The 15,309-nt window shown below is 32.0% G+C and overlaps 1 protein-coding gene across 3 annotated transcripts in view; it reads right to left on the reverse strand.

Annotated features, from left to right (window-relative positions):
• CNTN1 (contactin 1) overlaps nt 1-15,309 on the reverse strand; it is a 272,015-nt gene that overhangs the window by 125,505 nt on the left and 131,201 nt on the right. For all 3 annotated transcript variants that reach the window (XM_016151683.2, XM_016151684.2, XM_036236741.1), the window contains 2 exons: nt 5,456-5,582; nt 4,037-4,069 (listed from right to left, as the gene is read on the reverse strand). In XM_016151683.2, coding sequence (XP_016007169.1) covers nt 4,037-4,069; nt 5,456-5,510 — 88 coding nt within the window. In that variant the 5' untranslated portion in view covers nt 5,511-5,582. The remainder of the gene's footprint in view (nt 1-4,036; nt 4,070-5,455; nt 5,583-15,309) is intronic.

A 15,309-nucleotide genomic window follows, 5' to 3' on the forward strand; every position in this document is an offset into this window, starting at 1 on the left:
CGGTACCTTTGGAAAAATTATTTAATCTCTCCAAACCTCAATATCATTTTCCATTAAATGGAGAAAATAATAAAATCTTCCTCATTATATTATTGTGATAGTTATTTTGAGATGATGTGTATAAGACAGTAGTGTTTTCCTGGTTTATAGTCAGCAATTAATATTATTTTTCACTCAAAGATAAATGCTTTTCACAAATTATATATATATATATTTTCTAATACTCCATTTCCATCTGCTATTTATAGGAACAGACAATGAAATATTTAGGTGATAAAAATATGAAGCTAATTTCCAACAGAATGTTGGATTTATTTTTTACATTAAGAAAATATTACATTTAAGATATTTCTCTTTGCCCATTTTCTAGATCAAAAAGCAGAACAGGACACGCTTCATATCACATTAGTGTTTCTGCTAAGTATTATTTTATAAATATACTCCCCTTGATTTTCTGAAAATTTCAAGCCTGGAAAAAATAATGTATTCTATTAGATAGTTTAGCAATTACTCTATACATTTTATTTTGAGAACCTGTTTGGACCTTTGAAATGTGAACTACACGAAACAAGCTTTTGAATTGCATTGGCATGCTCAGTGTAACCCTTTTAATGAAAACTGCAAAATCCCCTGAACAGTATCCTGAGATCATCACTCTGTTAGCTCAACTAGTGTGCTCAAACAAAGGAAAAAGAACTTTCAGGGAGAATATAACACAAGGCTCAGCAAAAGATCCATTAATTCAAGCATTATACTCTCCCCCAACAAAAAATTAAATCATCTACTGCTTCTTCCTTGAGCAATGGAAAAATTAGAACAAATTATGATGCTATAGAAGTATTATGAGGTTAAGGGGCATAGGAAATTTTTTTTAAAAAGTATTATGTTTTTTTAAAAAATAAGATTATTGTTTAAATATATGCCTATTTTCTCAGTGGATAGATTCTTCTAAAAAGAATAAAATTATAGATGACTTCTTAAGGTAATTGAAGACAATACCTAAAATCACTCTTTCTTTTGATCTGCTCTTAATACTAATTTACTTTTCTACATCATGGTTACAGTGTAGAAGTAAGTTAATTTCTCAAGTTTGATAAAAAATTAAGAAAGAAAAAATTATATATAAGTATTTGCTGTCCAATTTACACATATGAATAACATGCAAAAGCTGCTGCTTTTTTTAGCACCCTTCTTAGTTTCACAATTATAATGTTAGTTGTAGGCTCTAAAATGAGATTATTTCATCTCTCACTATGTAGAGATGGTCCACTGTTATCTTGCTATTCTATGTTATTTCTGGAAATTGAAAGTATAATTATGATTTGTGCTTGAGCTGTTTTTATTTATTTTTTATCGATCTTGAAACAAATTTTATCTCTCATTCTATAATATGTCATCTCAATCTGTTAGCTATCTAACATAATTTTATATAAGTGTATTTATTATAAGAAGAGTCACAGGAAAAATCTTCTAGAAAAAAGCAATGATAAAATTTGAACAGTCTAACATTGGAATTTTTACAATATTTACAATATTAAGAGTTTATGTGGTGGGGAATTTTACAAGCTCTCTTGAGATACAATAAACTTTCTAAATGAGACAATATTTAAATTGTCTCAAACAAACTTCTTCAGAACAGTACAGCTTCTTGTCTTCACTGTCAACTTTTCCCCACCAGTAAAAGAACAAGGACATTTAGGGCTTTGGGCTTTGAATACTCTGGTGCCCTAATCCTTAAGGATTATGGGTAATAGGTAAACTGTAGCAATTTACCATAACTAAAGTGTGAAGGAGTTGATCTCAAAAACGTGCAGCAATCAATTATTTGAACAAAAAACTAGAGTCAGGTAGGCAGAAAGTTTAAGTTGACTAAATTTTTTTTTCATGGCTTGTCTGGAGCCGTTTTGAGACATGATGGGAGCCATTATGAGGCACTGAAGAAGTCACATAGCTGATAGCCATGAAGCAGCTGCTGAGACTGCTTAAACAATGGTTCTAGGAAGTAGGGTGTGGAGTTAAACGTTCCTGACCCTGAGGGAAGGATGTATAGGAACTTATGTAAATGCCAGCATTCCTATGGTATTGTACTCTATGCTCTGCTATTGTGTTCAAAAAGATATATAAAGGAGATGCTAAATAAACTCAAGGCTGCAGCATTGACTGTATGCCCTCCTGAAGCACTTCTCTGTCTTCTTTTTTTCCTTAGGCTTCACCCCCCTCTTTTAGGTGCTGTTCGATCTCTGCTGGCGGCCTCCAGCAATGGCTTGACCTGCCCAAGAAGGGCCTATCACATTTCTTGATAGCAATCCCACTTCCTTGACCTATGGTCCACACTTGAAGCCTCTAGACACCGTTTTGTGTAACTGTCTGGGTATCTCCCCACACCTACCTCATGTCTGCCTGTGTGTGCTGCCACGAGCCAAGGAATGACTGGGGTGGGGGTACCAGAAGCTAGAAGAGGCAAGGAAGGAGCTTTCCATTGTAGGCTTCAGAGGGAGTGTGTCCCTGATAACACCTTGGTTTTGGACTTCTAGACTCCAGAGCTGTGAGACAATTATCTGTTGTTCTAAGCCACCCAGTTTGTGGTGCATTACTATAATTATAGTAATCCTAAGAAACTAATACATGTATTGTACCTATTATATAAATAGTATAAATACTTACTATCTAAAATTAATAACAGTTAAACTTTAATGAACTAGTCTTTCCTGAATTTAACAATCAAGTTCTTTTTAATGTAATTTTCACTAACTTCCTACAGAGCAAATGGTTTTTAAAATAATGACTAACACAGACCAGGTTTTCTCACCTCTATACTTTTATTTGTGCTAATTCCTCTAAGAATTATTCCATTTCTAACATTTGAAATAGTTCAAAGTTCCCTTACTACTGCTGCCACCATTAAATATTCCTTAATTTCTCAAAGTAATTCTTAGAAAGTAAGTATTCCATTTTTCTTATAAATTTGTTACTTAGTTACTTTTCTTATTTCCTCCTATATGGTAATGTTTTCGAAGTTGAGTAACACATCTAACTGATCTCTATATACCATACATATAGTGATTCCTAATTCGTAAGGTGGAAACAAAAATAGCTTTGGTGGAATTCAGGGTTAGATTTTCCTTTCTCTTAATCCCTATAGCCACCTACAAGTAGAAGTTCTCCTGCCCCATTTTGTCATGAATATCTTTGCTTTATCATGCCGGGTTTAGCACTGGTTGCTCAGTGATTCTTCCCAAGTATTCCACTAGGCAGTGGCTTTTATAAGTTACCAGTTTTACTATACTCATAGAACCTCTATTATGTAGTCACTGCCAGTCACTGTGCTATTGTCACACTCTTTTTTTTTTTAGTCTTAAGTCTTCCCGAGAATCCTGTGATTTTTAGATATTAGAAAGTTGAGGTTCATAGACTTTGAATAATTTGCACAAGGTCACATAGCTAGTGAATACCAGGTTGAGTATGCAAATCCAGGTTGGTCTTACTCTAGGCTCTTTTTTTTTTTCCCACTATACCATTCTGCTTCTATTTCTGGCAAGAATTGATTAGTGGTTGAAGTAGAGTCTAAACTCATGGGATTGCTAATTATAGCCAATCATGATATACAAATTTTGCAACATGTTTGGACTCCTAAATAAACTGAATTTGAAGAGTCTAAGTTCATTACCTTTAGTTCTCTCTCTTGCAGGAAAGCAGGCTTTTAAAATTAGTTATGTTTTTATAGTATTTAAAAGATTGTTGAGAAACTTAGTAGCATAGGATTGTTATAAAGCATGCAGAAAAAATACAGGCCACACTGAATATTTTCTATCTGCTACAAACCTCTATTAGAGTATTTGTGGTGTATACATTCATTCATTTTGGCGGTCAAACATGTTGGTTTAGGATAGATAAACCATTTTATAAAATTTCCAAGTGATCTAACATTAACCATTTGCCTTGAAGGTTATAGAGTTAGTAGCTTAAAGTAGAGATAAAAATGGTTCATTTGAGGAAAGCTATTCTAAAAATTTGCCCTTTCATCAAATCAACTTACCACCGTGACCATATCTTCTGTGCCACGTAAACTCTAAAAACAAAAGAAAAGAAAAATTCAATTTTAATCCCAAAGCTGCTCTTCAAGTTATGGTTTAAAATATTACTCAAATACTGATACTTGTTATATTAGTTAACAAAATGAGATTACTAGCCCTTTTCTATTAAGATTAAAGTATCATCACATCTTTGTGGATATTTATTGCCTGTCTTTACATTTTATAATTGTAGCAATAAAATTTTATGGTCAACAGAATCAGTATATAAGATGTTTGTTTTAGTCTATTCATAAAAAATAAGACAACCACAATAATCCTGTCATAAAATTTTCTTTATTATATTTGTAAAATATATATGTATATATATATACATACAATTATAGTGTGTGTATAATTTTAGTGTTATGTCAATGTCATTGAAATTTTTAAGTACTGAGGAAACTATTTTTTTTTTTTTGGATTCTTAAGTCATCATAATAAAAACTACTCTCCAAAATAAAATAGCATTTTTTATTTCCTTAATAATAAATAAGAAATACAATAGGATATCTATCAAGTTCATCATTAGAGCAATCAATGGGGATTGATAAATGACAGACTGATATTGATACATCCAAATTTTGAGTTGATAGCAACTCAACAAGTACTGAGTTAAGGTAATTGAGATGACGTATTAGAAAAGTTGACTGTTAGAAAATACGTTGCTTTAAATAAAAATATGATGTACCTCTCTTAATAGAAAATATTTCTGAACACTTCATATTTGTCTTTGAAAGACAGAAATATATTTGTTTATCCTAAAACAATAGCATTCTTAGAACTGCTTTGTTATTCTTAATGTCCCTGCATATATTATAGATTATTTTAAAATTGTTTTTTATAAGATCGACAAGCCAGTAATAAAAATTAAATTATATTAACTTACAAATAAAAAAGAACAAAGGTAACAAAGCTTAAAACCAAATACTTTCTCATTATTTTACTACATTTTATTTTTATTTATGTTAATGAGGTTAAGTCTATTGTATCTATTTAGTGAAAATATTTTATAATGGTGAGCTGTTCAATATCTTTTCTGAACCACATTAAATGACTTAAAGTTAAAACTGGCCGTATAACAGAAACATTAACTCTCTAGGAATTGACAAATGCTATACAACAGGGATTTCTTTTTTTCCCTCCCAGAGATTCTGATTTTAAACATTTACCAGCATACCACTACATAAGATTGACTAAATTTTGTGAAATTTTAATTAAAAGTAATTAAAGAGGGTCAACCTTAATGTATATCAGTTTTTTGTCTGACCCAAGTGTTAAAAGAAAATATTAATTCTAAAATTCTATACCAGATTTAATGAAGTGAACACAAATATTAATTATTTGACATAATTTATGGAAAATATGCAAAGAAAATTTCTTACCTGATAGACAAGTTGTAAAAGATATTATCACAAGGTGACTAACTAGAAGCCACATTTTTGTCTTGTGTTCAGTAGAGGTTAGGTTTAATTTTCAAAAAAAAGTGTTAGCTTTTTGGCAGTTAAACACCTGCATTAAGAAAAAAATAAAAAGAGAAGAAGGAATGGGGGAAAAAAAGAAAAAACAGTTCATCATTTGGGGTCAACAGCACTATTAATTTTATTTTATGTCATATTCCTCATTTTTAGAATACTTTTTTGTTCGTTTAAATACATTTGTAAATCCCATATTATAATAAAAACAGTTGATTTGATGTCAGGACTTCAGCTGCCTAGTACTGACACTGTATGACCATGAGCAAGTCAATTGGTATATTTTAGTTCCTAATTCTTTAACAGTCGAGTATAATAATATATTTTCTACAATTAGTACAATTGTAAACATATCAATATCAATCATTTTAATTACAAATTAAATTTATTTGAGGGTTGGTAGAAACATTCAATTAAATATATGTTCGGATAAGAGATTTGTAAACTCAGACATTATACAGGCTTGTGGAAGATTTTTGTCAGGAATGTTAATTTTTAAATGTTAAAATATACTGATTAATAACGTAGTTGTTCTCCTTTACTTCCTTCATTTATTCACTGAACAAAGAGTAAATAATTGCTCCCTATACGTTAGCAAGGAAGAATCTAGGATTTGTGAGGCCAAATCATTAAAAGTTGGAGAGCCATCTTTAAGGACAAGATAAAACTACTAATACAAACAAAGCTACAAAACTATGTAGCAGTAATTAGAATATCTTGCTTTTACAAAAACTTATGATCACATGATTACATTGGTGAGGTTTCACCCAGGGCCTTGGGATAACCGCATGTAGGTGAGGAGCCCTACAACTTAAGCTTCATCATTTTTGTGGTAAATCCCCTTCTGTGAACAAGTATATAAATAAATGAATGAAAAAGAAAGACATAGTATATAAATAAATGAATGAAAAAGAAAGACCCTTAATAAGTTCACTATACATGGGAACATACATGTGTGCACAAGTCAGTGCAGTAACATAGCTGTTCAGATCTGTATACTATTAAACTTAAAAAGGTGTTAATCATTTTAATTAAAAGCATGGTGAAATACATCATGGTGGGAATGGGTTTGACTGTGGTAGGCAGAGCATTATGATGGAGGTATTGCACTATTAGATTCAAGTAATTTGGTGGCTTCAGAACCCAACTGCTTCTTACTGGGACACATTTAGAGCAATATGTCCAAGAGTCTTATGAAGAGACCTCTTTAATTGAGACACAACAGGAGTGTCAATTTGAAAGACCAATAATTCATGTTTTCAAAGAATACATAATAGTCTAGGAAAATTTCATGACATAGAGTTGGATATAAAATATAAATTAAGTGGCTGAAAGCAATTCTGAAAGGAAAATAACGTAATGCTATGCAATGTTCAATATATATTTAAACATTATCTATAAAGCAAAAATAAAATGACACCGATTGCTTGCATTGTGATGACCCATTAAAGAAAAATTTGGGATCATACTTATTTTTTTAATTTTGATGAATTTTAAAACCATATTGACTACCCTCGATACCCCTACCCCTTGATTTTCCATAATTCTAGCATTTGCAGAGACTGGTAAAAATGTTTAGTGGTACAACATGCAGGTTATTCTGCAGCGAAAATCATTTATTTCAAAATAAGTTAAATTGAATTTTTAGAGAAAACAGTAGAAATGGGTCAAATTAGCAACAGGATATATTTTAAATATTTTTGCAAAGGGAAAATTTTCATTGGATAATTTTTAAATGCCAGAATTAATTTATGACCAGTTTCTTCCTCTTGGACAAATGTGAGAATGTAAGAACTATACATCTGTATAGATTACCTTAACTCTGGGCTTTTTCAGTTTAATTTAATTTTCTCTCTTTTATTAAAAGGGACTAAGAAAAATAAATAGGTAAATAAAAGAACAAAGAAAAATTCTCAGGGAGGCCAGGAAATCAGTTAAATAATCTATGGAAGGATTTCAGCTCTTTATTTTGATGATATATAGTTTCATTAGTATCTAAATAGAGACCTAAATAAAAATTATTGAAATCTGTACACACTATATAATCTAAAATTTCTTTCAAAAATATATATATTTGAGCATTTTTTTGGCCTGTTGATTCCTAATTCCTCTCACTGAGTTATGTACACTAATTAGACTGAGTTCCTCTAATGAGGAGAAAAAGTAAACATATCAACTATGCCAAAACTACTGCATTAATCAAATAATTATTTTTGTAAAGATTAACTTACATAAGATATTTGCAAACATTTTGCAGATTATGAAGCATATGAAGTTTAATGTAGCAGTAATTATTAGATTTTAAAGTTTTAATTTACCAATTAATAAACATAATTTGTTAATGCTAAATAATAACTCTAAATGATAAATACATTCACCTTTATGAGCAAGGATGCTGCTACAGTTTTGCTGTTGAGTGTAGAGAAAACAGCACTGACCAGAGAGAAAAAGAATCAGGTAAAAATGAAGAATAATTACTCTGAACGTATCCTTCGGATTTTTAATTTTGAATAGTCATGTGAGTGAGATTTTGGCCTTTTTATCTCCTTAACTTTATGGGTTGTCTAGGAAAGAAGGAGGGCAGGTCTAAAGGAAAATTAGCTGAGTACATACAGAGAAAGAGATTTCAGGAAATTAAAACTAAAATACAAAGAATTTCCTAGGTCAAGGATGTTATTTAATTTTTTCTTCTCAAATAACAGTATATGGAAACAAGTGGCAAGACACAGTCAAAAAAGATCAGAAGAAGTCAGCCAGATCTTGCCTGAACTTTTGCTCAATCATCCTTTAGTGTGCAACTTTAGGCAAGTTACTCAACCTCTGACTCTAATTTTCCTCATGTACAGAATATGGCAGAATGCCTATTTCCTAAGACTATTGTAAGGGTTGCATAAAATTGTACCTGTGAAATGTTTACTATGAAAGTATTTCATAAGTATTAACTTATTTTACTAGGTTCTAGGCCCATCATCTCAGGGACATATCTCTTATTCATCATTGCATCTCTAATGCCTGGCACATAGAAGTCATTGAAAGTATAGTTATTTAATAAATAAAGGAATGAATGGACCATTCCGTAACTGTATTTCCAAGCAGTTGCCATTAACAACCTGAAATTTAACTTTAATTCCTTAAAATAAGAATAGAATGGTAACAATAGGTAATAAGAAATGTCTCTTCTTGGGGCTTTGGTGTTTGTTAGAGATTATTGCTGCTTACAAATATATTCTAGAAAAGGATGTTCTGAGTAGCAATACTTTAAAGTATTATTTAAAATGTACTTTGTTGATGTTGTTTGAAGTTTCTGTGTTTCAATTTGAATACGTTCACTCTACTAAGTAAAATTTTTCATTATTTTGAGCCTCTCTGTGTCATACCATGCTATCTTTTCCTTCACCCTAAAATATTGCCTATTTCAATAGAACAGTGAGTCATCACCCTGGCAGCATGTAATCTATGTCATTTAATGGATTTCTTGCTGTTCGAGTATAAAAACATCTTTCACATCTTGTACACATTCGTTTTCTGCTAGTGATTTGTTCTATTCTGTCACTAGTTATCCCATCATTTGTGACTCCCTGATTACATCCCCTCTGCAATAGGGAAGAAAAGGAGCGAGGCTAAGCTCATTCCTGCTAATGCAGAAGAAAGTGCTCTTCTCATTTCTTTCTTGAGAACATGCAATGCAGTTAATTCACAGCTCGCTCTCCAGTGTTAGGGTAAATGAAGAAGCAGAGGAATAAAACAAATAATGCTGACAATGATGTGCCAGTCACAGGAGCAGACATTTTTCTTCTCAAAAACTAAAATAACAGAATGACCAGAAACTGGACCCAAGGATGTATTCTTGTCCCAAAGCCTGCGCTATGTTGGCCAGCTACCTCAACTTGCTGGCTTTCGGAGCTCTGTGGCTTCTCATTCTCTCATCTCCAGCCTAACACCAGGTGCTGCAGATGCCGTATTCCCAATTTAGCACAGCTCTATGTGTCTAGTAATTGGTATGTTCCTAATGTGTATGGACACTACATTAATTCCCAAGAGAATTCAACTTTGTTTCTTCAGGATCCTTTGCTAAATCTCTTACTCGTTCATTAAAACAACAAAATATGATATGGCAATATAGTGTGACACATTTCCTTCTTTTCTTCTCCTTCTTCCCATGCTTGTCCTTTTCCCGACCTCTCTCTCTTTACTTTAGACAATGCTAGGGTTCATATCTAGATATGCATTTTTCTGCTGGACAGACATCCAGCTCTTCTTTTTTGTTCTGTCATAGGATAGCCCAGATAAATTATTCTAAAATCTTCAACAATTTATTAGCAAGTATTTATCTACTAACAATTATTCACAAAGTATTTTGTACTGCTATATAATAAATGGGCGTTGTAGCAAGATCAACAAAACTAGTATTTCGTTAAACTGATGGTTACACATTTACATTGACAGAAAACAAAATCCTAGAAATATTGATAAAATATGCATATATATGCATATATATTAGCAAATATATATGCATACATATATACACACGCATACACATATATATTAGCAAGCAGTCAATCTCTATTTTAGAAAGGAAGTAAAATATTTTGGAGGACATCAGAAATCCATCCTGGTCTATCCTCAACATAGTTCATGAAAAATCAAGTTAAAAAGAAAATTTAACCTAAAATTTTACTTATGATACTCATCATTCTGCTCTAGTTCTGAAGAACATTTGTTATAGAATTCTATTTCCAGAAAATAGTGGAGCTTGTGGGAATTGAGCACATATTAGTTTAAGTGAAAAGACACCAATGTCTCCTACTCTGCATTCTAAAATCAGGAGACATTTTATTCCCAGACTCACTCTGAAAGTCTGTCTCTGCTGCACAAGTCTCTTAATCTTCCTGAGGTGTCAGTCACCTAGTTTGTGCAATGGAAATCAAGGTTCCTTCTTCAGGTGATTAATGTGAGGACTAAATCATGCATGTGTATCGATACATGTGTGTATGTGTATGAAAGTCCTTTAATATATGTGCAGAATAGAAATCAAAATATTTAGGTGGAATAAATGGAATTTTCCAAAATAAAATTAGTTTTTAATTTTAAAAATGCTGATTCTTTAGGAAGGGGGTACCATATATACTACCCATTAAGCACTTCTATATCAACATTATATCTTTCTAATTAATTTTCAGATTATTAAATGTACTTTAAACATTGGTAATACATTTCCCTCTAGCTGAATAAATGCATACTTTAGTCTTATTCCCAAGATTCACACTGACTTGTTTAAACACTATCATCAAATTATTATTGTCTCGGTTTAACAATTTTTCTGCAAAGTTATTAACAATGTTTGAGCAGCTTACTAATATGATCAAATATACTTAGTAAAAATTCCTGAAGAATGTATTATTCTAAACCAAAGAATAGCAGTACACACCCAAGGAAAATACCCATTTTCTGAAAATGATTATAAACAGTATCCTTCTCTTTCAGAATAGAATCATATACTGCCCAACTAGCAGGTAGAATGTAATGGTCTTCAAATGCAGCTACTTTAGTCCTTGATATAGCCTGCCACTTGATTATGTGTAAAGTGTATATAAAAAAGAGTTTCAAACCATTTCAATAAATGTAACATCACCAGACTGTGAAATATAATGACTTGTAGGCTGCTTGGGGAAAAAAAAATCTGAAGGCTTTTGAAGATGTGACTATTAATTGACTGCTGACAGCACAGCCTGTATTTTGCAGAACAACTGACTGCTCACATTTTAGATAATTGGATTTATGATTAAATTAATTACTCATCTATTTTTAAAATGATGTAATGCACTCAGAGGAACTTAAAAATAATGGAACCCCATTTGTAATATTTATAACACACATTTTTCACAGGTTAACTTAAGCCCATGATGTCACACAAGACTATAATTGACACAGTCATGTTTATTCATTGGGATAGTTTCAGGAAACCACCACTCTCAGATGGTAAAATAAATAGAAAGTCCTACATATATTTTGTCCCACAATTTAGGAGTGTAGTTAGGTATCTCTGGAAATTTGAGGAAGTATAGAAAGGATCTGCTGATTCCAAACTATTCCCACCCTGCCCCCCCCATGAAACTGACAAGGTGCCAGTCATACACAATTATTTTGCTTGAAATTACAAAACTAAGATGCTAATGGAGAATGGAAATAGCAATAATGAGCAAATCAGGCAATATAATTTCTCAATTATTGCAATTCCAAGAGTTACTGATTCAGTCAATGAACAAGAAAGGGGCTGTTTTATCATGTAATATTTAAAACCAAACATATATTTATAGGATTCTACTCAACCTCTTTCACATCAGTGTATTAATAACAATAAGGTTATTATTCAAAAGTAAAGTCATATTTTATACTACTTCAAATCACCAGAATCTAGTGCTAGATTTGGCAAAGATTTCTCCTCAAAATATCAGAGGATGATTAAATGAAAAGTAAAACATTGCAGGTGAGTTTTAGTAGGAGTTGGGGAAGAGTAATGGAGAGTGAAGCAATATCTCTGTTGTCAATGATTTACATAAAGGATCAACATGAAAGAAAATGAATGGAACTAGGTGATTAATGGGAAGATTGAGGATAACAAGGTAACCTCAGATACATGGGGATAGTAAAGAAGCAATGCAAATGTGCTAAAAATTTTATAGATTACTAATCTATATATAATGTCATCTAATCCTGTCAAATCTCTGAGACTTAGAAATAAACTGAGTTATGGGAATCATATGGATTGCCCAAAAATATACAGCTACTAACAGAGCCAGGGTTTGAGTCCTTCTATCTCAGACAAATTTAAATGCTATATTTTTTATTGTTTAAAAAGGATACTTAAAATATGATTTTGTTATAGATCATAAAAATATATTTTGTATACTCAATTATTACACAACATATTTTTTAAAATGCTAAGTCAGTTTCCCAACATGTGGTCTAAGGGCCACCTACATTAACAGTATTTGGTTGTTTTGTTAATAGGATAGATTTCTGAGCAACTCAAAAGAATAATTAGTCTCTGGGAAAATAACACAAGTATCTGCATTTTGATCAAGGTTCTCAAGTAATTTGTAGACATTTTAAAGTTCAAGAAACACTGTAGTGAGTAAACGTTAGAATATTTTCACCACTCACAGAGTGCATGCAAATATGTTCTTAATTAAATAGACCACATCTTTAGCCAATGCACTCTGAAATCAGAAAATATACATTTAATAATCTACCTCTTAAAATTATGTCAGTACTATACTTTGTTGTGGCATTTTGTCTCAGCAAGAATTAAATATTGTCTATGTCTACATCTGATTTACTTTACCATATCACAATGATATATTGCTTTAAATAGAACCTGGAAAGTTTCCTACTTTTAAATGAGACTTTCTTGTTGGACTATAATGAATGACATGACTGAATGTGCTTTTTAACTTCTCTTGTTGCCCAACTGCAGTTCAAAATGATCTAAGACAGCTGGACTACTACAAAGAAATGTGCTCTGTGATATCTTCCCTGTGAATCATATCTAAAAATCCAAAGTAGGATTAAATAAATCTTTGACAGCAGAAAAAAAATCCCATGCCAGCAATACAGAACTTTCAAACTTCTTAACAGAAAAAAATTCCATGCCAGCAAGACAGAACTTTCAAACTTTTTAATCTTTTACTCTCCTACACACACACACAAAAGGACAAGACCTGGGAAGAAACAGTACCATATTGAAACTCTCACTCAATTTACACTAGGAGTTTTAAAGACTTCCTGAGCTGTAATCTCTCCTTTGCATGGCTTTATTCCTCTGTGGAGGTGGCCATGTCTAATAAAAGGGGATCACTGCTATGGCAATTTGCTTTCTGAGGCTCCACTCAAAGCCATTCTCTCTAATGGGCCAGGATGTTAGCAGCTGCTCCTCCCCGCACAGTATCTGTATGTCTTTCATGTAAAACAGCAGGTATTTATTCTACCTTGCCAATCTAAAGGTGTATAGAATTCCATACTGTCTCCTGACAAGAGTTCTACCCGGGAGAGGAGAAGGAGGCTGATGATCTGTAATTTCTGTTAGCTGCTGTTCAAATTAAAAGAAGTGTCATACAGAAGGTACATTCCTCCTGATAGAAATTATATTTTCTAAATAGCAGAGAAGGCCAAGTTATTGTACTGATGACTTCTAGCATCAATACAATGACTATAAGCTGTTGTATCAGTACTTAAACTAATAAGTGATTCCTACTTAAATAATTTAGGCCCTTATCCCTAGAAAGAGAAAAGAAAATTATTTTTAAAATGCACTTCAGTTCCATTCAATTAGAACAATTCAACAAATTATCTATTTTTTGAAACACATATAACAGGGTATCACTGCGCAATTTAATCTGACACAGGTTTTTATTGCATACTGTTCAAAGACAAAAAAAATGTACTTCATTTTCTTTGAAGAATACCAAATAAAATAACTATAGAAAGGTATAGGTGAGTGATAATTTGTTATTATTCATTTATTATTTCATACATATTTCTGAAGTATCTATCAAGTTGAGACATTTTGTAGCAGCAGCATAAATATTGGTAAATCAAAACAAATATACCTGGTGAGAAACTTTCTATATTACTAGCTCCTTAACAGCAGATTGTCTCATTCTTTCTTGTATTGGTTAACATTATACCTTACACAGTGAAGATACTCAGTTAACATCTGTTGAATAACTTTAATGAGCAATTGCTAAAAGCAAATCACTGGTCAATATTTTACAAATAGACCCATATAACACAGGAGGAAGTGGCAGTAGTGAAAGTATAAAGTAGGAAAGTAAAGATCAATTCATAAAACCCTGAAGAGTTTAATATGGCCTGGGCATACATTCATGGCAGCAATTGAGAAAAATAAGTGGAGAGAAAAGTGTAGTCAAATTATGGGACCATAAATGCCATGTGTTGAACTTGTAGTTTCTTCCACAGGTAGTGCACGAGTTTCCATTGCTGATCTGTTCTGTAAGAAAATATCATTACAATATTTAATCCTAAGTGCTTTGGTTGATGAATGCTCTGTTCTTCAGTCTCCTTTTCAATGCTTCATTACCAGAACAGACATTAGGAAACATCCCCCTCCTGCATCCCAATGTCCTCACAGCATCAAGGTTCCAGATTTAAGGAAATAACATAGTCTTGGGCTGTACAGAGAGTTTTATCACTTTTTATTCACAATTGTACTAAATATTAATTAAATTTCTAACGAGGCAAGAGTAGATACACCTCTATATCTCTCCATTTATATAAAATTACAGAACAAAGATATGGATCATTTAAAAACTGAAACATAAAAGAAAGATTCTACAACTTATGCTCATAACTTTATTCTGTCTTAATGTAAGGAATTATTTCTTTTATCAACCTCAGGTCTTATGATTCAGTAAATACTTATTGAGTGCTTACTTTGTGAAAGGCCCCACACAAGCTCCAGTTGGTAAAAGTAGTAGAGGCAAATTCTCAAATTTCAGAAGCTTAGAGTCTACTTAGGCACAAGCATTAGAGCACTCAATACATCTACCTTTGATCTTTACCACCAAGAGGAACCTTTGCCTCTACATTCATTACCTTAATGAACACATATCCAAATATTTGAAGCTGAGTGAATAATATAAAATTCCATTTGATCTTCAGAAAATTTAACTCTTATAATGTCTGTCTCAAAATTTATCAGTGATATATCATCATGCAACAAATATCAATTGAGTATTTTACGT

Source organism: Rousettus aegyptiacus, unplaced genomic scaffold (genome assembly GCF_014176215.1).
Source record: "Rousettus aegyptiacus isolate mRouAeg1 unplaced genomic scaffold, mRouAeg1.p scaffold_m13_p_2, whole genome shotgun sequence".
In the NCBI taxonomy this organism is placed as follows: domain Eukaryota; kingdom Metazoa; phylum Chordata; class Mammalia; order Chiroptera; family Pteropodidae; genus Rousettus; species Rousettus aegyptiacus.